The sequence below is a fragment of the Galeopterus variegatus genome, unplaced genomic scaffold (genome assembly GCF_000696425.1).
Source record: "Galeopterus variegatus unplaced genomic scaffold, G_variegatus-3.0.2 Scaffold961, whole genome shotgun sequence".
Lineage (NCBI taxonomy): Eukaryota > Metazoa > Chordata > Mammalia > Dermoptera > Cynocephalidae > Galeopterus > Galeopterus variegatus.
The window spans coordinates 25727-49445 of NW_007727072.1; the positions used below are offsets into that span (position 1 = coordinate 25727).

The 23719-nt window shown below is 39.4% G+C and overlaps 1 protein-coding gene and 1 non-coding gene across 2 annotated transcripts in view; both read left to right on the forward strand.

Annotated features, from left to right (window-relative positions):
* The window catches only part of MAP2K5 (mitogen-activated protein kinase kinase 5), a 91801-nt gene that overhangs the window by 20191 nt on the left and 47891 nt on the right, over nucleotides 1-23719 (forward strand). Inside the window, exons 2-3 of the mRNA XM_008573763.1 lie at nucleotides 1880-1906; nucleotides 2219-2251. Coding sequence (XP_008571985.1) covers nucleotides 1904-1906; nucleotides 2219-2251 — 36 coding nt within the window. The 5' untranslated portion in view covers nucleotides 1880-1903. The remainder of the gene's footprint in view (nucleotides 1-1879; nucleotides 1907-2218; nucleotides 2252-23719) is intronic.
* TRNAI-AAU lies at nucleotides 9620-9693 on the forward strand. The gene has a single exon. It is a non-coding gene; the product is annotated as a tRNA-Ile (tRNA).

The following is a 23719-nucleotide window of genomic DNA, read 5'->3' on the forward strand; positions in this document are numbered from 1 at the left end:
TTTTTTTTTTTTTTTTTTTTTTTTTTTTTGACTGGTAAGGGGATCGCAACCCTCAGCTCGGTGTTGTCTGCACCACGCTCAGCCAGTGAGCGCACCGGCCATCCCTATGTAGGATCCGAACCCGCGGCCTTGGTGCTGCCAGCGCCGCACTCTCCTGAGTGAGCCACAGGGCCGGCCCTCAAGATTTTTTTTTAAAGGTGGTACGTATGGCCCGTTACTAAAATCCTTAACCACTCCAGGGTGGTAGTTGACAGTTCTTTGTAAATTTTTACCTGCGTAGCCTTGTCCAGAAGTACTCATTGACTGGAGGAACCAGGAGTAGTAGTAATTCAGGGCAGCGTTAAGCAGGAACTGTCAATGTAGAGTAAGGGCTAAGAGCCAGCCAACCTGGGACAGAGGTTTCCGGGAGCAGTGATTGGGGAAGTGATGAGGAGCCAAGAGCAGTGATGGGTGGGCACCAGGTTCATGGGAAAGCACCTTCTAAAACACTCAAATGCTAGGTGGTAGGGACTGTTGATCAGCTACGTGGTTGCAAAAGAAATGCACAAACATATCTGCTGCCCTTGAGAAGCTCTCGATCTACTTGAGAACTCATATGCCAAAACTGATGATTTATCAACCATACCATGCCAAGGACAAATGTATGCAAATCCAGTTGTTTTTAAATAATGTGATGATTGTAAGCAGGTAAAATACAGATGCTGGAAAGAAAGGAGCACTGGAGAAGCCTGGGGCCACCACAGTCTGGCCCTGCAGCCTTGAACCCAGCCATCCTCTGGGAGGCCCAGTTTTCCCCTCATGGAATAGAGATGATCATCCCTGCCAATCCCAGGGTGATTGTGCAAATCAAATGAGTGTGTGTATGGGAAAGAACTTCTAAAAGCACCTTTGAAGAGATATGAGGGACTATGACTACTCTTCCTGTATTTTACCAGCTACTTGGAGCTCAGTTTTCCCAGAAAACAATTGACCCATCAACAGTAGTATTTGATAACAGTAGTATTTTAAAGTTTTCTTAGGAAATTTTGTGCCCAGGACTCCATTTTATTTGAATTTGTAATTTGTAACTGTAGGCATTTTTTTGGTAGGGGTGGCACTGAAGTGTTTAATACTTTACTAAGTGGATGTTTTATTAATTCTGTGTCACAATTTAGTAACTTTCTAAGAAATACGGTTTGTCAGTGTTAGATGCATGAGCAGCCTGCCTTCAGAATGTTGGTTAGGAACAGGTACTCTTACTGGACTCCGATTTCATTCCCTGAAAAACAGGGTAAAACTTGCATGAATTTGGATTTTCCCAGAGAGCATTGCTGCTGTGGAAACAGGCTGAGAGAACTTTGGAAAAGGTGGAGTCTTTACCCCACTCCTAAGTTAGAGACAAATACTTCAACCACATAATTAAAGTTTTCTTCACAAAGCAGGGGATTATGAGAAGACATTGGCAGGAATCCAAAATTCTAATTTCTGACTATGATTTAATTTCAATTTTAAATAAATCGGTTTTTAATTTAAAAAGAGTGAGCTTCATAACATTAGCAATGATTGCAACATTAAGCCCAGTGTTCACAATCTAGCAATATAAAACATTATTTATATCTGAATCGTAAACAGCCTTTTGAAATGGATTATGGTTTTTCTCCCTATTCTAATACAACCTGGAGGGTACTAAAAAGTGTTGGGTGAAATTAACATTCTGCTGACTTTCGCCTATAAATGAGAAGCGAGCTATTAACATTTGTGTATTTTCATTATGTAAATTGTGTTAACACATGCCCACAAATTGCCACCAGCAATGCAATAATTTTCTCTCAGTGATCATAATGTGTCCAAGTGAGTCATTTTGATTATGACATGCTAATTACATATTGCCTTTTTTCAGATTCAGAAAAACCAGGGATCTTTAATGGTAAGCTTTATGAGTTCAGAAAAAAATTCACTTTTCTTTTTCCTGATGGCTGCTTCCTTTGCATGCTTGAATGCCTTGTTTTAAACTTAGCAAATTGCATTTTGAAGAAAATGCAAACCTTTAACTGCCTGTATTAGATTAGGTACCATTAGAAATAATAGAACATCCTGAGCATCAATGTTTTTATAAGAGTTTGCTGCTGTTGATTAATCTTGCTATATTTTATTGCATTAATGATTTTTTTCTTTCCACTCCACTGTAAAGATATTGCATACAGGCTAATACTTTTTTCTCTCTTCTTTTCCATTGCAGCCTCTCCAGCTTCTGCAGTGCATTGTTGATGAGGTGAGGCATCGTCTTATGTGCTTTCACTCCTAAAGTCATTCCTAATGGTGTGGAAAGCTTATATTTTGTTTCCTAATGAAGCACAATGCCCAACATCCTCGGAGCAAGTTGTGTTGTATGGCTCTGAACTGTGTTACATAAACTGGCCTTGTCCTGAATCCTGCTCTCCTGATTCTGGCCAGGAAACCCTGCAAAAGCAGACTGCCCCACAGGCTGGTCCTCAGGGGTATCAGAGGCCCTAAAGACAAAACACGGGAATATTAATTGATCCTCTCCCTGGCCAGATGGGGATGGAGCCGGAAATTAAAGTGGTATCATTTTTTCCATAACAGATATTTAAAGCCATTCAGTTGACAAGGGTCAGAGTTGAACAGTAAACATAAGCTGGATAAAATTTGCCTTCTTTGCTTTATTTACCCAAAGCATATCAGGGTGAGAAAAGAGTTCAAAAGCTCTAGGTCAACAGTTAAATTTTAACCTTCTAATTAGGGATTTTTCTGAGAATATTCCCCAAACTTCTTGTATATTCTAGTATTCTAGTAAATAAAAACTGGTATTCTTATATTTTAAGTCATCTTACCTCAGTCATCCTTATCCATTGAGTTCCACTGTTCCTTTGCCTTTATGGAGCTAATTTCCATGCATTTCTTTCTCAGCCAACGTTTTCTACTTCTTATTCTGACTTAAAATTCCTTTTTTTTCCTGTAAATTAGCATCTTGTAATACACAAGGCTCTCAAGAAACATTAACATTTTTTAAAAACTGAGCTTTTCTGGGTCTGGGCTTGCCTACTAGCAATGTTTATTTATTTTTTAACTTTAATTTTATAATATTTAAAACACTTGTAATTAGAGAGAGAAGGCGATAAATGATTCAGATAGGAAAGTTTGAAAGAAAAAGACAAACCGTAATTCATAATTATTCCTCTCAATTAAACATCTGTATAACCAGTTATGAGATTTGGGAGAAAAAATAAAGATCCTCCTAGGAAAAAAACAAACACAAACACATATCACAGTAGTAGTAAGAATGGGGCTCTACCATCCTTAATGGTTGCATCAGTCAGTGCATATATCCCCTGCAAGCCATAAACCATGTTGGTGTAGAAATGAAGTCATCGTCCTGAAACAAACGGAGGCTCCATTATCTCAAATATCAGACAGGCCTCCTGGATCTAATAGCTCATCAATATCGTCTGTCATCTTAGATTCCAAAAGCATCCCAGCCCCATCCCAATTAAACTGATTTTCCTGAGATCCCCCTCCAGTTTTGCCTGGGGAAGTGCTCAGGGAAACTTGGCCTACCCCATTAAATGCACAGCCTGCTTTCTTTCCTGGGCTGTACTATTCTTGGTCTGCCAGGCTCCTGGACACCACAACATTCAGGTACAGATATTTCACACCAATAATATCTGTATTGCTGGAGAGCTAATTTGAAGATTTGCTGGGTCAAATAGGTATTTTTATTTCTTGTGATTAAAGTAGCAGTGATTGTTGTTAAACTTAAAATATTTTGCTTATTTAATTTGGGCAAAATCGTGAGACTTTTGAAATTATCAGAGGGAGATGTTCAGTCTATGGGGAGAATGTTGATAAAGGACAATAGCATGTAACTTAAATGGTATGTTTTTCTTTATAACATTTCTTCCTCTGACAAGAGAAAAATGTAACTTAGACACCTATCCCCACTTACTCTAAAATCTTTTTAAAATATCTTACTTATGGAAACTTGGGAAATTAACATTGTCTTTACTAAAATCAAGTTGATCTTAAAAGTAAGATGATGTTCTGCAGTAAGAGTATTAGGGAAGGATTGGACAGACGACCAGCCTTAGGCGACGTTCATCATAGCATCTAAGAAAGAAAGGATTGGTGGGGTCCTGTATTTACTGTGCTTGACCCATGTGTTTGTCAGATTTCTCATTGCTGTGATGTAATATTCCTCATAGAGGGGTTCAAGGATTAACTGCATCAGAATTACTTAAGGCTTTTGTTAAAAATGCAGATTCTTGGGCCCAGATAATGGATTTAAACTTTCTAGGGGTGGTTCCCAGGATCTAGTAGCTTCCCAAGAAACTCTGTGCACATTAAAGTTTGAGAACCTCTTCTATGATGGCTTTTTGAGGCTAAGTCTGCCCTTTTAGGTCCCCCGGGGCAATTAACTATCTTATCTTCATTTGTATCTGACTTTTAGGGCTTCTGTTCTTGCATGAATATAACAAGCCAGGATTTGAGTCATTTTATTCCTTGGGTATGGGATTTACCCCATTATAAAATGGATATCTGATGCTAGTATGTACTATTTCCTGTTAGAGTAAAATCACATCAAAAAGTACTACTACTGGGCTGGCCCGGTGGCGCACTGGAGAGTGCGCCACTTGGGAGTGCGTCGGCGCTCCCACCAAGGGTTCAGATCCCATGTGGAGACCGGTTCCCGCTCACTGGCTGAGCGTGGTGCGGGCGCAACACCGAGGGTTGCGATCCCGTTGCCGGTCCCCAGTACGGGCTCAACACCAAGGGTCGCGATCCCGTTACCGGTCAGTAAAAAAGACAAAAAAAAAAGTACTACTACTAAGGAAGCTTAATTCAAACAAGATGGGTACATTTGGAGTCGTGTACAAAATAGCGATAGCAAGGCCCAGTGTAACATATTTTATTGTTATGTGGATTCAGCTTGACTTCTTGTCATGGCCTGGCAAACAGTGAAGAAGTAGTAAAACAAGACCAAGGTGGGCAGGAGCCAGTCCTAGAGTGACTGGAGGTGAATGGTAGAGCCAGTCTGGGAGTCAGGAGGTAGATGTAGGACAAAGCCAGAATTAGCCACCAGATGGCCAAACAGAAGACACCAAAAACTAGACAGAGGAATAAGAATCTTGAACATGAAACTTGGACCAGTGATCAGGAACTGGAAGGGTAGCCAAAACAGGAGAACTGAGCTGCAATCACAAATCTGGGCGATCCAGTTTAATTTGGTGGGTGGAGATTATCTGGCTTGGAACCACCTAACTCAAGATGTGAGTGATGTCTTAAAGACACCGTCTGGTGCCTCAGAGTTGCTTTTCTCAACAGAACTTCTTATCTTAAGATCCTTACGTGATCAGAGCCTCCCCAAGTCCCTGAACACCTGCATTGTAAAGTGCTTTGGTTCATTGTAAGTGGTGTGTATCTATGTGTATGTACCTGATGCCTTAGCTGTCTGATATCTTTGGGGAATGAGGTGGCCCCTATTGTCTAGATAACTGAAGTTTATTACTTTAAGCCCTGACATTTATAAGAAAATCTGCATTTTCAGAAATGTTTCTAAAATGTATTTGTTCTGGGCAGCCTATTGACAGAGTGTGGTGAATGTCATTTAACCTTTTCTCAATGAATCAGGTCCTTGTTTTGAACATGGTACTGAACAAAAGTTTGATATATTGGTGCCCTCTAGGGCTGTACAATTGTGCGGGGTTTACCTTATTCTTCCTCTGAATTTTACCAACCATTTTGCGTGGGTGTTTGGTCTTGACCCTCAATGATGTTCTTGGGCCTCTTGAAGTGTACAAAGCCTTTTGTCCCCAGGCTAAATAGCCCTACATGACTGTCCTTGCTCTGCTTGCTACTATACCTTTATCCTCTCTTGTGATTGCCTCTATTCTCCATGGTCTCTTCTCATTCTTATCAGTGACTACCTGTTGTCCCAACAATCTGACCATCTGTCTTCAGTCTTTGCACTCCTTATAGTGACCCAAGCAAAACTAAAAGGTATCAAAAATGAAATCAGATACCCAAGTGGTATGTGTAAGGTCAAACAGGCTCTTCTGAAAAGGGAGATAGAGGCTGATACCCTTCTTTAATGAAGTGACATGGGTGGGCTTGTGTTAATTCATTCAGCAGATAGTTATCAAGCACCCACTGTCTACTACCCCAAGTTGAGCAGTCCATGGTCAGGACAGCCTCCAAACAGAGAGAACTGGGCTTTTAGGCAGGGCACCCAGACCAGCTGCAGACCAGGTCTGTGAGTCAGGGTGGAAAGGTGCACAGTCCCACATCCTGGGCCATCACTTGTGCTGGGACTCAGGAGGCTGCATAGCCCTAAAGCTCTCCCGAGTACCTGGGCTTCTACAGTGGCTAGTAACAAAAGGCTGGCCACGTTGGTGTTGTGGCAGGTGGGAATAAAGCAGTTATGTCTGGGTCACCAGATCCCACGCTGGCTGGAGCCAGCTAGTGGGGGCTGTCAGTGGGTTGAGGTGCTGAGAACTACAGAGCCTCAAGTGGGGACCTTGCCCTTCAGCCTGCTCCTGGGTAGTCCACAGCCTTGGAAAAGAGATGGACACTGAAAGGAATAATTATGGTTCAGTGTAGGATGAATACTATAGAATCGAGAGATAGGAGAGTTTGTTCTGCCAACACTGGAGGTGGGTTAGCAGAGACCCCTTAGCAGAGGTGACATTTAAGGGAAAAGTAGGAGTTTCTTAGGTTAAGAAAGGAGGAAAGTAAATGTCAGACAGAGGGCTTGAAACTATATTGTGAATCATTTTTGAGTTCACAGATGTGTTTCAGAATGTTCAGGTCATCTAAAATATGACTACCAGAAAATTAGATTATTACTCTGAGTATATATATGTTTCAAGCATATTACAGCTAAAAATTAATTCCCATCTAGCATCTGTAGGTGCTCAGCAGAACAATTAACAAATCCCTGATTTATACTTCTGCTTATTTGTTCATTTTATCCATAAAAAGTGAATTCACTTAAGTCATGTTTTATACTTGATCAGAAGTAGCTTCTGTATGAAAGTGTTGATTTCTTAGTAAGAACTACAAGACCTGTAAAATCCTGAAATATAAGCACAAACCTTTTTTTTTTAATTGAAAAATAATTGATTGTAACTATTCTGGGTACAGTGTTGATTATCAGTATTTTTGTACAATATGTGATGATCAAATCAATATTATTAGCATATTCATTATACAAATGGTAATTATTCTTTGTGTCCCTTACCCAATTTCTCCCTAATCCCCCTCACCCACCCTCTTTCCCAACTCCAACCATAGGTCTGTTCTCTCCTGAAAGTTCAACTTATTATTGTGGTCAGTCTGTCCATCCTTCCTTCCTTCTTCTTTCCTTCCTTCCTTCTAGTGAGGACATGGTATTTCTCTTTCTGTGCCTGGCTTATTTCACTTAACATGATTTTCTCTAAGCTCATCTGTGTTGTCACAAATGGCTGAATTTCATTTTTTTTTTTTCCTTTTTGTGACCGGTAAGGGGATCGTAACCCTTGGCTTGGTGTCACCCGCACCGCACTCAGCCAGTGAGCGCACTGGCCATCCCTATACAGGATCTGAACCCGCGGCGGGAGCGCCGCTGTGCTCCCAGCGCCGCACTCTCCCGAGTGAGCCATGGGGTCGGCCCAGAATTTCATTCTTTTTTACGGGGCGGGAGCGCCGCTGCGCTCCCAGCGCCGCACTCTCCCGAGTGAGCCATGGGGTCGGCCCAGAATTTCATTCTTTTTTACGGCTAAGTAGTATTCCATTGTGTATATGTACCACCCTTATCCAGTCCTCCATTGATGGACATATAGGCTGGTTCCATATCTTGGCTACTATAAATAGAGCTGCAATGGACATGGGAGTGCAGGTATACCTTTGACATGATGATTTCCATCCCTTTGTGTATATAGGCAGAAGTAGTATTGCTACATCGTGTGGTAGTTCTGTCTGTAGTTGTTTGAGAAACCTCCATACTGTTTTCCATAATGGCTGTAGTAACTTAGAGTACCCTCAAAAGTATAGAAGAGTTCCCCTTTTTCCATGTCTTCGCCAGCATTTGTTATCCTCAGTCTCTGATAATAGCCAGTCTAACTGGAGTGAGATGCTATCTCAGTGTGGTTTTGATTTGCCTTTCCCTGATGATTAGTGATGTTGAGCATTTTTTCATGTACCTGTTGGCATTTGTATGTCTTCCTTGGAAAAACAACAGCTCCCTTGCCCATTTTTTAAAAATGGATTCTTTGGGTTTTTTACTGTGAATTTGTTTGAGTTCCTTGTATATTCTGGATATCAATCCCTTGTCGGATGTATAGTTTGTAAATATTTTTACCCCAAATAACCAAAGCAATCCTGATCAAAAACATAAAGCCAAAGGCATAACACTACCTGACTTCAAATTATACAAAAAGCAATAGTTACCAAAACAGCATGATAGTGGCATAAAAACAGACACTCAGACCAATGGAACAGAATAGAGAACTCAAGAAATCAACCCAGGGCCGGCCCGGTGGCGCACTGCTACAGTGCGCCGCTTGGGAAGCGTGGCAGCGCTCCCACCGAGGGTTCGGATCCCACATACAGACCGGCCGCTCACTGGCTGAGCAAGGTGCGGGAGCAACACCGAGGGTTGTGATCCCGTTGCCGGTCCCAGTCCGGTACAGGCGCGACACTGAGGGTTGCGATCCGTTGCCGGTCACGAAAAAAGACAAAAAAAAAAAAAAAGAAATCAACCCACATACTTACAACCAACTGATCTTTGACAAAGGCAACAAGAACATACACTGGGGGAAAGACTGTCTCTTTAATAAATGGTGCTGGGAAAATTGGACATCCATATGCAGAAGAATGAAACTAGACCCATACCTCTCACCATATACCAGAATCAACTCAAAATGAATTAAAGACTTAAGTATAAGACCTGAAACTATGAAACTACTAAAAGAAAACATAAAGGAAACACTTCAGGAAGTAGGACTGGGCAAAGACTTTATGAATAAGACCCCCAAAGCACAAGTAACAAAAGGAAAAAATCAACAATTGGGGTTATATCAAATTAAAAGCAAAACTTTAAGTGGTCAGTAATGGCCTGAGATCGGGCCAGGTTGTAGATGAACAATGGGCTTGATTGTTTAACATGCTAGCCAAATAATTCTGAGAGTTGCTGATTGTTCTTCCCTGCTGTGAATATAAAGGAAGAAGGATTTGGTCTTATGAATGGCATGGCATATGAAGGTACTTCAAAAAGTTCATGGAAGGATTTATACTAACTTCTAATTTCATTTTTTCATGAATTTTTTGAAGTACCCTTGTAGCACACGATGTAGAACATCTGGATGGGTCTGATAGAAGTTTATCTCTTCTGTTTACTGTAATAAAGCTTCCTTAGGAAGTTAAGCACAGAAGCAAGGCTTTGATAGAGGACCGTGGCACATACAGAGCATGGAAAGCAAACGGACAGCTAGCCAAGGAGCCAAAGAGTCCAGAGGGTAGGAAACAGAAGTAATCAATAACAGAAGGAAATTTGGAAAATCACAAATATGTGGAAAGAACACACTCCTCAATAACCAGTGAGACAAAGAAGAAATCATACAGGAAATTCAAAAATGCTTTGAGGGCTGGCTGGTTAGATCAGTTGGTTAGAACGTGGTGCTAATAACACCAAGGTCCAGGGTTCAATCCCTGTACCAGCCAGCTTCCAAAAAAAGAAAAATACTTCGAGATGAACAAAAATGAAAACACAACATAGAAAAACCTGTGAGATGCAGTGCTTAGAGGGAATTTTTTAGCTATAAATATCTACATTAAAAAAGGAGGACATCAAATCAAGAACTTTCTCTTCCACCTTAAGAAACTAGAAAAAGAAGAGCAAACTAAAGCCAAAGCAAGCAGAAAGAAGGAAATAATAAAGATTACAGTAGACATTAATGAAATAGAGAAGGGAAAAACAAAAAGTCAATGAAACCAAAAGTTGTTTCTTTGAAAAGATCAACAAAATTGACAAACATTTAGCTAGACTGACCAAGAAAGAGAGAAGACTCAAATGGCTAAAATCAGGAATAAAAGAGGACACCTTATTACCAACCTTACAGAAATAAGGATTATAAGGGAATATTATGAACAACTGTATGCCCCAAAATTATACAATCTAGATGAAATGGAGAAATTCCCAGAACTACACAAACTACTGATACTGACTCAAGAAGAAGTACAGAATCTGAATAAACCTGTAACAAGTAAAGAGACTTTCAAAAAAATTTTTTCCACAAAGGAAAGCCGAGGAATATATAGTTTTACTGGTTAATTCTACTAAATGTTTAAAGAAGAGTTAACACCATTCCTTCTCAAACACTTCCAAAAAATAGAAGAGGAGGGAACACCTCCTGATTTCTTATGTGGGGCCGGTATTACCCTTATACCAAAGCCAGACAAAGACTTCACAAGAACAGAAAACTACAAACCAGTACTCCTTATCAATACAGATGCAAAAATCCTCAAGAAAATACCAACAAACCAAATCCAGCATTATATACAAAAGAATTATATATATAAAAAGAGTCATGACCAAGTGGAACTTATATCCCAGGAATGCAAGGTTGGTCCAACATACAAAAATCAATCAGTGTCATATACCATATTAATAAAATAAAGGACAAATAATACACGCTTATCTCAGTAGACACAGAAAAAGTATTTGACAAAATCCAACACAACCTTTCATGATAAAAACATTCAACAAATTTGGAATAGAAGAGGACTTCCACAACCTGATAACCACATCTACCCAAAAAACACAGCTAACATCATACTTCATGGTGAAAAACTGAAAGCTTTCCCCCTAAAATCAGAAAAAAACAAGGTTGTCCACTCTTGCCAGTTCTATTCAGCATTGTACTAGAGGTTCTGTGTAGAGAAATTAATCAAGAAAAAGAAAAGGCATCCAGATTGAAGAGGAAGTAAAACTATATATGCCCATGACAAGATATATAGGAAACCCTGTAAAATTTTTAAAAACTATTAGAGCTAATAAACAAGTTCAGCAAGGTTGGAGGATATAAGATCAACACACAAAAATCAATTGTTAAAAACTATTAGAGCTAATAAACAAGTTCAGCAAGGTTGTAGGATATAAGATCAACACACAAAAATCAATTGTATTTTTATACAGCAGTCCAAAATGAACAATATAAAAATGAAATTAAGAAAACAATTCAAATTCCAATAGCATCAAAAAGATTAAAATGAGAAGTAGAAAGCTTGTACACTGAAAACTACAAAACATCATTGAAAGAAATTAAAAACATAAATAAATGGGAAGACATTCTGTGTTCATGGAATGGAAGACTTAATATTGCTAAGATAGCAATGCTCCCCAAATTGATCTACATATTCAATGTGACCCCTGTCAAAATCCCAGGGGGATTTTTTGCAGAAATGGATAAACTGATCCTAAAATTCATACGGAAATGCAAGGGACTCAGAATAGCCGAAACAGTCATGGAGAAAAAGAAGAGTAAAACTGGAGTCTTCATACTTCCTGACTTCACAACTTACTATGTAATTATACTAATCAAGATAGTGTGATGGTGACGTAGGGGTAGACATATGGAATTGAATGTAAAGTCCAGAAAGAAACCCATGTATGTATGACCAATTGTTTTCTGACAGGACGCCAAGACCATTCCATGGCGAAAGAACAGTCGTTTTATCAAATAGTTTTGGGACCATGGGATATCAAATAGTTTTGGGACCATGTGCAAAAGTATACACAAAAAATTAACTCAAAATGGGACAAAGACTTTAAAGCTAAAAGTATAAAACTCTTATAAAGAAACATAGGTATAGATTTTCATGATCTTATATTAGGCAGTGGTTTCTCAGATATGACACTAAGAGCATAAGCAAGCAAAAATAAATAAATAATTGAGCTTCATCAAAACTAAAAACTTTTGTGTGGCAAAGTACACCATCAAGAAAGTACAAAGACAACTCACAGAATGGGAGAAAATATTTGCAAGTCATATATCTGATAATTGTCTAGTGTCCTAAATATAAAGAACTCTCACAACTTAATAATAAATAAAAAGACAACCCAATTTAAAAATGGGCAAAGGATTTGAATAGACATTTCTCCAAAGAAGATATATGAGTGGTCGTTAAGCACATGAAAATATGCTCAACATCATTAATTAGGGAAATAGAAATAGAAATCACAACGAGAGACTACTTCAAACCCACTAGGATGGCCATAATAACTTTTTTTTTAATGGAAAATAACAGGTGTTGCCAAGAATGTGGAGAAATTGGAACCCTCATAAATTGCTGGTGGGAATGTAAAATGATGCATTTACTATAGAATACAGCTTGGCAGTTCCTCAGAAAGCTAAATATATAATTATCATGTGACCCAGCAAATCCACTCCTCAGTATATATCCAAGAAAATTAAAAACATATGCCCACGTAAAAACTTGTACATGAATGTTTATAGCAGCATTGTCCATAATAACCAAAAAGTAGAAACAACACAAAAGTTGATTAACTGACAACTTTAAAAAATGGGGTATATCCACATATGGAATATTATTCAACCATAAAATGGAATGAAGTACTGATAAATGCTACAACATGGATGTACCTTGAAAACATGCTAGAGAGGATACAAGAAGATGGAAAGACATCCCATGCTCCTGGATTGGAAGAATCAATATAGTGAAAATGACTATACTTCCCAAAGTAATCTACAAATTTAATGCAATCCCCATTAAAATTCCTATGACATTTCTCTCTGACATGGAAAGAACTATACAATCATTTATCTGGAATAACAAAAGACCACGAATAGCCAAAGCAATGCTGAGCAAAAAAAATAAAGCTGGAGGTATTACTCTACCTGACTTTAAACTATACTACAAAGCCACAATAACCAAAACAGCATGGTACTGGTACAAAAACAGAGACACTGATCAATGGAATAGAACAGAACACCCAGAAATCAACCCACGCACTTACTGCCATTTGATCTTCGACAAAGGCATCAAGTCCATTCACTGGGGTCGGGACTCCCTCTTCAGCAAAGGGTGCTGGGATAACTGGATATCCATTTGCAGGAGATTGAAACTAGACCCACATCTCTCACCATGTACTAAAATCAACTCAAAATGGATCAAGGATTTAAATATACACCCCGAAACAATAAAACTTATTAAAGAAAACATAGGAGAAACCCTTCAGCAAATAGGGCTGGGCACAGACTTCATGAATACGACCCCAAAAGCACAGGCAACCAAAGGAAAAATAAACAAATGGGACTATATCAAACTAAAAAGCTTCTGCACAGCAAAAGAAACAATTAACAGAGCTAAAAGACAACCAACAGAGTGGGAGAAAATATTTGCAAAATACACATCCAACAAAGGACTAATATCCAGAATATATAAAGAACTCAAACAACTTTACAAGAAAAAAACAAGCAACCCAATCAAAAAATGGGCAAAAGAACTAAGTAAGCATTTCTCTAAAGAAGATATGCAAATGGCCAACAGTCATATGAAAAAATGCTCAACATCACTCAGCATCCGGGAAATGCAAATCAAAACCACACTGAGATACCATCTCACCCCAGTTAGGATGGCCAAAATCCAAAAGACGCTGAAAGATAAATGCTGGCATGGTTGCGGAAAAAAAGGAACTCTCTTACATTGTTGGTGGGAATGCACAATGGTGCAACCCCTATGGAAAATGGTTTGGAGGTTCCTCAAACAGCTGAAGATAGAGCTACCAGGGGAAGAAGATATAACTACTATACTTTTTTTTTGAAGTTGTTACAACAAGCAAACGGAAAGGACATTCTTGGGGGGGAGGGGAGAGAGGGAGGAGGGCGGGAGGTGTCGGTGAAGGGCCATAATAATCATATACATTGTATATTGACAAAATAAAAATTAAAAAAAATAAAATAAAATATAAAAAAAGAAAACATGCTAAATGAAAGAAACCAGACACAAAAAGCCACATATATGTCGAATTTACATTTATATTGAATGTCTGCAATAGAGAAATCCATAGAGAAAAAAGTAGATTAATTAGTGATGGCCAGGTACTAGAACGAAGAAGAGAAATTGGGAGTGATTGTGACAGGTATTGGGTTTCTTTTTAGGGTAATGGAAATGTTTTGGAACTGAGTTGTGTACTTTTATTTTATTTTATTTTTTTTGTCCTTTTTTGAGACCGGCCGCACCGCGCTCAGCCAGTGAGCGCACTGGCCATCCCTATATAGGATCCGAACCCGCGGCGGGAGCGCTGCTGCGTTCCCAGCGCCGCAGTCTCCCGAGTGCGCCACGGGCTCGGCCCAGAGTTGTGTACTTTTAAAAAGGTGAATTTTATTTCGCGGGAGCGCTGCTGCGTTCCCAGCGCCGCACTCTCCCGAGTGCGCCACGGGCTCGGCCCAGAGTTGTGTACTTTTAAAAAGGTGAATTTTATTTCATGTGAGTTATATTTCAATAAAAACTGTCAAAGTTAAAAAAGCAGAATCGAGTTTCTCTATGATGGTCTCTCTGCTTAGCTGCTTATGTTATAAGACAGAGATCTTTTTTGCCTGGATAGGATGGGCCCTAGTAGAAGAAAAGAGAAGACAAACTTAAACCACATTCCCTTTTGTGTAAGAAAAAAAATCCATATTTTAATTTACTTCAGGGAATACTTACTGAACTTCTGTTTGGGCCATGATCTCTACCAGATGCTGGGATAAATCCCTGTGCCAGAGGACTTCATGATAGTGGGAGGTAAACTCACAAAATAAATTTGATTCAGTGTGATAAAAACTATAATAAAGCTATGTAAACAGTGCTATGCTGAATTCTGCCTCAAATTGGGGCGGAGCATGGTAGGTTGGAAGAGGTGTGAAAATAACAAAGACAGCTTCAAAGAGGAGATGATGTTTCAGCTGAGCCTTGGAGACTGCTTTCACAAATTGAAGAGGAAGAAGATTGTTCCACAGAGGGAGGAATGCCACCATAGGTGTCAAAGTGAGAGGCAGCTTTGAAAACTAATGTTTGACCCAAAGTGAGGCTAGGAAGAAATATGGGAGAGAGTCTCAAATGCCATGCCAGGAAGCTTAGATGTTGCCTTGTAAGGCAGGGGACATCTCTGGAAGGTTTGATATGTTGAGATCTGTGTTCTTTCAAAGATAATTCTGTGGATGTGGGGTAGTAGTAGAAAGGTGAGAGAAAGCTTAGAAGCTTTTTAATAATGTGGTTATAAAACAGGCTCTTCCCTCATTTTTCTCCTCCATTTCTCAGTCTTCCATTTTCTCATCCCCTTCTGCCCATGTGTCACCCTCTTCTAGAACAGATATGTTAGCTGCCTCTTGGTCTGGCCGACTCAGGTAGGCAGAAGTGTCTGGCCATGTGATTAACCTCCATTCTCTTTGAGCTGCCAGGTAGGGTCTGGCATCAGATGCTGCCTCCTTTCAGCTCTGGATATGTTTGCTGGCATTTCTAAAAAACATCAGCATATCTAAGTGAAGAGTTTATGTTAAGCTTCTTGTGAGTTCAGGTGTTTGGTGGGATGGATTGTCCATATTCGTAATGACTCTTTTAGTTCCTCTGTGATGATGTGCATGTGCCATCCAGGCAGATAAATGGGTGGAGGCTCTCTTATATCTTCATTAAGTTTTATGGTTAAGTGAAGTCACAAGAACTTGCAGAAAGCATACACTTTTATGTGGGATTTTGCAATGATAGGCTAAGTTTTTGTTTTGGGTTTTTGTTTTGTTTGCCAAGAAAGTCTGTTCCCATCTTAAGCAAGTCCTCTTTACTCCTCCTCATCATCACAGATGATGTAGGCTAGGCCCCACAGCAAGGACTCCCCTTCCTCATCTTCTTGCCCATCACTCAGCTGGCCACCTTTTCAAATCATCCTCCCCACATCCGCACTGGGGTGTTCCTGTCAATCCCCTTTCCAAGCTACAGATTTTCTGGGGAAAGCCAGCATCTCCCCCACATTGGGGCCACAAAATTCCCCTTCTTAGGGCTGTGGCTTGCTGCAGCCCTACCTGTTAATTGGCCTAAAACCCTAGCATTGTTAGTGATTCTATGAGGGGCACTGTGTGTTTAGAGTTTCATACTCATTCCAAATGAACTCTAGGATAAACCACCTGTTCCTGAATGACGGGCACTGCTCCCAGATGACAGAAGTCTCTCTCTCTCTCTTTCGTGTGTGTGTGTGTGTGTGTGTGTGTGTGTTTTGCTTATGCTGCTTTCTTTGATGAAGAAGGAGGAGGAAAGAGATAAGAGAAAGTTAAAGGTACAGCTAAGTTTTCAATACAGGTGTGCCTTGTGGGATGTAGAAGTTGCATTTTTTCCCAGCTTTATTGAGGTATGATTGACAATCGGAAATTAAGGTGTGCAGCATGATGTTTTGATATACATTGTGAAATGATTACCCCTATCAAGCTAATATATCCATCACCTCACATAGTTACTGTGTGTGTGTGCGTGTGTGTACGTGTGTACACTTGCAATCTAACCTCTCAGCAAATTTTAAGTACATAATACATTTTTATTAACTGTAGTCACCATTGCTATATATTAGGTCTCTGGAACTTTATTTATCTTTTAACTGTTAAGTTTATACTGTTTGACCAACATTTCTCCCTTCCCCCCAAGCCCCTTGTAACAACTCTTTTACTCTCTGTTACTATGGTTTTAACTTTTTAAGATTCCATATATAAGCGAGATTATATAGTATTTGTCTTTCTGTGTTTGGCTTATTTCACTTAGCGTAATATCCTTCAGGTTCATCCATGTTGTTGCAAATGGTAGGATTTACTTCTTTTTTACGGCTGAATAATATTCTATTGTATATATATATATACCACATTTTCTTTATCCATGCATCCATGGACTGACACTTAGGTTGTTTCCGTATCTTAGCTATTGTGAATAATGCTGCAGTGAACAAGGGAGTGCAGATAGCTCTTTAGGATGGTGATTTCATTTCCTTTGGATATGTATCTAGTAGTGGGATCGCTGGATCACATGGTAGTTTTATTTCTAATTTTTTGAGGAACCGCTATACTATTTTCCATAATGGCTATACTAATTTACATTCCCACCAACAGTGTATAAGAGTTCTCTTTTCTCCACATCCTCACCAAGACTTGTTATCTTTTGACTTTTTGATAATAGCCATCCAAACAGATATGAGGTAATATCTCATTGTGGTTTTGATTTGCATAAAAATTGCATTTCTAGAAGATATTTGCAAATCAGATTTCACTTATACAATAGTTGCTTTTCACATGTTTTTTTAAAGCTCTTGATCCACCCTATAAAATAGATAAACATGAAGTTATTTTGGTTTGGTCAGAAGGCTGGAAGGCTTAGATACCCATCCCTTCCCCACAGCACCTACATAAAAGTCCTTAGAGTTCCATAGATTATAGTTTGAAAATCACTGATTATAGCCCAAATAATCATTCTGTAAACCTGTATTAATCCCAGAGCTAGGTATTGGGGATGGAGAATGAATGAGATACAGTTGCCACCGGTAGAGAGCTACTGCTCTAGTCAAGGGGGCAGACAGGTAAACAGTCAAATATAAACAGATCACTACACTGCGGGTAATATAACTGGTATGAGACTTGATGGCCTGAGCTCTCAGAGGACCACAGTGACTGTCATTTTAACCACTCACATAAATGGGTATTTACGATATGGTATTTAATGATGTTTGCAGCTATATAAATTCTGTAATAAAAGTGTGGACAAGGTGCTGGGGAAACACAGTGGAGAGAAGTCAGTGAAATAGATGATGGCTACCAAGGAGGCAGGCTTCACAGAGGAGAGGAGACTGAGGGGCTATGGGGGTTAGCTCAAAGATACCTGAAGCTCTCCAAGGAGTTCAGTATGGCTGTGGGGTTTGGGAAAGTATTATGAGATGAGGCAAGAGCCACATTTTGAAGAATCTTTATATACCATGCCTGGAGGCATTTGTGGGGGAAGGATGGGAAGGTGGGGGGTTTGAAAGCGTTTTAAGCAGGGGATCAACCTAACCAGATTTGTGTTTTAGAAGAATCACTGTGACAGAGGTGAGGAAGATGGATTGGAAAAGAGAGTTAAGCTATAGTTCTGATCAGAAATGATGAGGGCTTTAATTAGGACAGTCTTAGCATGTTTGAAGGGTATTTAGGAGATAGAATAAACTACATTTGGTGAGTAAATGGTTATAGGGGAGAGTGGAGAGGTGGCATAGGGATGAAGCACAGGGCTTGGGTAGTCAGGAGCATGGTGGTGCCCTCACTGAGCATTCTGTTCATAGGAGATCACCAAGTGCCTCATTCACAACCCTGTTAATTTCTGTTCCAGACCCAATCATAAGAGTTTAACTAGACTATAAGTTCCTAGACTTTTCATTTCTGTCTTCCTCGTACTGCAGCTAATATTACAGTAGGTTCTCATAAATATTTGTCGAATTATATTTATGCATAAATTTCAAGACCTCAGAATTACAAATCCAAAAAGAAACAGAGAGTATACAATGAGCAGGTACTTAGCTAATATATATCTGGTCCTTTACAAAATTCAGAAGTCTAGCTTTACCCTTTATGGTTTACAAAATGTTTCCCCACAACACACTATTTTACAGGTGAGGAAACTAAGTGACAGTCAAAGGGTAGGGCTCCTTCTACTCTACTATGATTGACTTGATGGAAGCAAAAAGTGACAGCTGAACATTCTGGCATTGAAGGAAGAGATTTTCTTAAAGATATAAAAGAGGACAACTTAAAAAGCATTACAGGCATACTCAAAAGGCATAGATCTATTGCAACACAGTTCAGTTTTGCTGTCTATGTAAATGACTTCAGGTCTTTAAGTATTAATTGAATTCTATTTTGCATGCTCTGTTTAAGTTGGCAGAAAGGAGCATGAATCTTTTTAGAAAGATTTCTATTAACATACAAAAGGTTTGGCTCTTAAACCTCTGCTGTCTTAAAAAAAATTATTCATGCAGAATCATTCATTCCTGGACAGGGTATGAAAAGCTGCTGGGCTATGAAAATGGCATGTGTTGGGATTGGGTGGTGGGAGGGGGAAAGTAAAAATGACTGCTTAATAATACCTCCCTGGAATTTAAAAAGTAGTATTAACCAACTCCAGAGAGAATAATACCCACTCATCTTTTGTCTCAGGGACTTTGCCATAACTCTGGCTTCTGAAGTCAACAAGAAGTAAAAGGAACATCCCCCACCTCCTCTGCTCCCAGCATCCTAAGGATGGCCTATTCCTTTCACAGCACATAATTGCAGGTAGTTTAAAGGGAGACAAGACTTGTTGGCCTGGGCTCTCTGACAACCTATGCACGCCCAGAATTTCTGACCACCGTGACTAGCACTCTAACAACTCTCGAAAGTGAGTTTTTATGATGTGGGATTTCATGGCATTTGCAACCTGTATGAGTTAATGACTGAGGCATTAGAAGCTTGATGAGTTAATACAAGTGGATACACACAATAGTCCTGTCCTCTAGCAATATTGTTAACTAGACCTGTGTCTCATAGTGTTGGGAATGTACAATTAGGATCCTGAAAACTGATATTCCTCTTTTATGTAAGTCAGTCTTCAGAAATCTAATACCTCCTTTAAAACGTCCAGTGTGTTTAAATTAATGCAGTTTGGCTGGTGTGAAGATTGCAAATAGGTTGACATTAAGTCCAGGATTCCTTTAGTAATTACTTTTTCTATTGATGATAACTGTTTCTTTAGAAATGATATTAACATTCTACCAAAACACAGCAGTAATCCAAAAGTTAATGTTCTGTTCATCTATAATTATATTTAATTCATATTTATGAGGTGTTGGGAGGGAGGAGTAAGAAATAAGTGAGTAAAAAAAAAAGTTACAGAAGAATCAAGTTAAAAGTAATGTTTTTCCTGGTAGTCTGAAAGATGTACAGTCATTTAAAGTAGGAAAAATTAAGTTTTAAACACACAGTATTAACTACTGCTGAAAAAAATCTGTATTTTTATTTTTTTCCTAGTGGCACTGAATGAATTCAGTTGACAGACTTCTTCTATTTCTTCTGTTTTACTAACCAAAATACTGACATAAAACATCCCCATGATTTTGATTTCAGTAAGTCGATTAGATTTGTGGGGATTTTTTTACCAAGAAAAAGTCTGCATCTTTAGGCAGTCATTTTGAACAAGTAGCTTTGTGTTGTTTCTTTTGAATTGTATTAGCCTGATATATTATTAATGAATTAATTTCTTGGTGGTGGAGGCCTGTGAATAGCATTCTGTGAATGGACGATTGCATGGTGGGGCCAGTTTTGGCTGCTGTCATTTAACATGTGTTGCTCTATTGTGAAGTCTTACCCAGCCGTAGGACAATGCCCATTTAATCCACCATGATGGGACCTACACACCCTGAGCCCAAGTTGGATGCCAGGGTCAGTTACCCAGCAGCTCGGGCTGGGGCATTGCTCTGCCTCACTGCTGAGTTGCTGTAATCATTTTGCCTGCCGTTAATTTTCCCTAAACCAGAGAAAATGCATGTGTGAGCAGGGCAAATGTTCTCAAAAGAGATTCTAAACTGATTGGCCGGGGTGTTGCCTCCATTCCAGAATGGAGGCAGCATTCCAGGGAGTGTAAGTTCCTTCCTTCCTCCTGGAAATGGAAGCGTCTGGGCCCATGAGATCCCTGATGTTCTGAGGTCCAGAGTAGCAGATGGCATTATGATTTTCCAAATCCTGATGAACATTCTAACTGAACTTGTTCATTTCACAGTATGTAGTTCTATTTTTTTCATTTTCTCTCCCTTTCCTCCCTCCCTCTCTGCCTCTCTTTGTTCCTCTCATATTAACTAATTTTCAACCAATGCAGTATCTTTAGCCAGCTTTAAATTCCCTTCTCTCTTGTCATTTATTGTATGGAACCAAGTGTAGCACAATTTCACATATAATTCCCAGCCTTTGAATTGCAGCTGACACAGCCTTTGAATCTGTTTAAAAATGTGTAAGCAAATACTGCCAACATTCATATACCATGCAGTCACTGGAAGTTCTGTTTTTCCCCTTATCCGTAGCTTGCAGTGCAGGTGGCAAATGGCAGTAATTATTTAAACTAACAGTCGAGTGAACATTCAGGAGGACATACAGTGTGGCGTGTGGACTTTGGATTTGCACTGAGTTCTCAGAGTCTGACTTGGTGATGTTATGGCTTGTTGATTTTTCAGGACACAGACCTACCAGGTTCTTGCACTTGAACAGTGTGTGGATGTGGTTCAGATGTTTCAGTGTTAACTCCTTCTCTATGAAAAGAGAGATTATTTCTTTCATTTAGGAACCTATTAAGGAATGTTTTTCTCTCCTAGGTTCTGTTCTGTTTTTGTTTATGTTAAGCTATGTTATTTTATGATCTACCTTTAATCTAAGATGGCTTTTAATCAACACTTTCGCACACAGAACCTGGAAATGCCAGTGTATATATTAACATTGTAATTTAGACCCCCTGGATCAAACATGTGTAGCTGGACTTTTCCTGTGGAAAAAAATTGACCTTACCAGTGTATGAAATTCAAACACTATATAGGGACAAGGTAAAACCACAGGTAGGAATTGCTGAATAATTACCTTTAGACCAGCCTGAGCAGGAGACTTCCCACGAGGGTGAGCTCATTTAATGGTTCCTAAAACTCAATCTTGTGGATGTCAATGGTCATGCTTGATTATTTGCAGCAGTGTTTTATGAAAAAGCAATAGAAATGCATTGGGAAGCTACAGAGAAAGAGGACAATAACGGGTTTTACTTTCATAAATGAAATCCCTTTGCTATGAGACAAGTACATTTTTTGCTGCTCTGCCTAAGCCGTTAAAAAGGGAGGTGTGTGTGGATGTTAGTGTGTGAGTATGTGTACTGTTCATATAGGCACTGCTAAATAATGCTGCGTACTGTAGCTTAGGACCAACAAGAGACCTAAAATAAAGAGAAGAAAAAAGATGTTCCTTGGCTTTGGAAAGGAAGCATTTACAAATACGGTTTAAAAGATTAATCCGGGCCGGCCCATGGCTCACTCAGGAGAGTGCGGCGCTGGTAGCTCCGAGGATCCTATATAGGATCGGTGCACTCACTGGCTGAGCGTGGTGCAGAACATACCATGCCGAGGGTTGCAATCTCCTTACCGGGTCAAAAAAAAAAAAAAAAAAAAAAAAGATTAATCCATTTTCTAGTTCCACTCACCTATTTTCAAGGAATTTTGTAAAACACAGAGATCTTTGCCATATGTTTAGAAAATCTGTAAGTAAATGTAAATCTTTTAAGTGACAACAAATAATAGACTAAATGAAGAGTTCGTTTTTACATTAATGACCAAGATCGTTCCTCTTCTCTTTTATCCCAATACTGAAGAACTTCCAGAACACATTTAGGAGAAAGAGAAAATAGGAAAAATACCTATAATCTCAGAATTCTATTACCTAAAGACAGATTCCTTTAGATCTGTTCATTTATATTTTGTGTTTTTTATAAGCCATCTGGTAGTGATGTTCACTTGGCTAACAGCTGGTTCCCCTTGATTAAAGGGTTTATGGGTAGGGTGGGTGTTTCAGTGGTGAAAATTAAGGCCTTTTGCCCCTGGTTCTAGGCCCATCTGAGACAAGTTAATTGAGCTACTACTGTCAGCCTAGACCCACTGGACAGAACTTCACACCAAAATACCCAACCATGTAATTTGTCACATCTGGCAACCAAGAGCATGGGGTGACCCAGTGTGGAAATTGGATCATCTTTCATTTTCTCTGCTCAAGGCTTGATGTGGAGTGGGATGAGTAAAAGGTGGGCTGTCTGGTCTCCAGCTGAGGCAGGTCAGAGGCTTTCTTCTCTGAAAATGTCATCTGCAAGCCTTCCTAAATTCAAAGCCTCACTCCTACCCATGCCTGTCCCTCCTAACACCCTGAGGATTAGGTCAGTTCCATTTGCATCATGACATAAAAAATACATTTAAAGTTACAATACTGATTGTTTCCTCACAGAGTGGCCACATTTTTAAATAAACTCAGTGTTTTTAACGAGCCTTGATTGAATTTGTACAAATCTGCTGTATAGTTAGGGCTTACTCCCACCTTAAACTGGGATGACTCATTCTCTGACCAGGAGCACCAGCCCATCTATTTCCCACCTTTCTGCCTCTGATAAGATATGACTGCTGTTTTTTTCTTGGCTGCAGTCTGTTACAGCACAAATGTACAGATATGAACATTGAGGACCTTCAAAATATTAAAACTTAGCTAATTTACCAGATTGGATTATACTTTGGACAGGTAGTTTCTGGTTTGTACATTAGCTTCTGTAGAGATCTTTAAAAGTGAGGGTCCACTTTTTTTGTTTTTAGTTTTTTGGATTTTTATTTTTTAAAACAAACTAGGCTTCCCCCCCAGGCAAATACGGATTTGTCCTAGGGATTCTGCCAGTTGTCCCAGAGACACTACTTTAAGGCGATGAACAAAGGATTAAAAAATAATTTGGGGTCTCACCAGCAAAATGCTGTTTTGCCTGACATGAAGCAACTGGAATTACAAATGACCTTTGATTCCAACACTGTGGATAGAAGTGGAGCCATCTAAGAGAGCCATGACAATTAGTATGAACCCTAGTGCCTAGGACCAGAAATTGTTGGGCCAGGCCAAAGGCATATCAGGCTTGAATTAAAAGATTTATTTTTAAA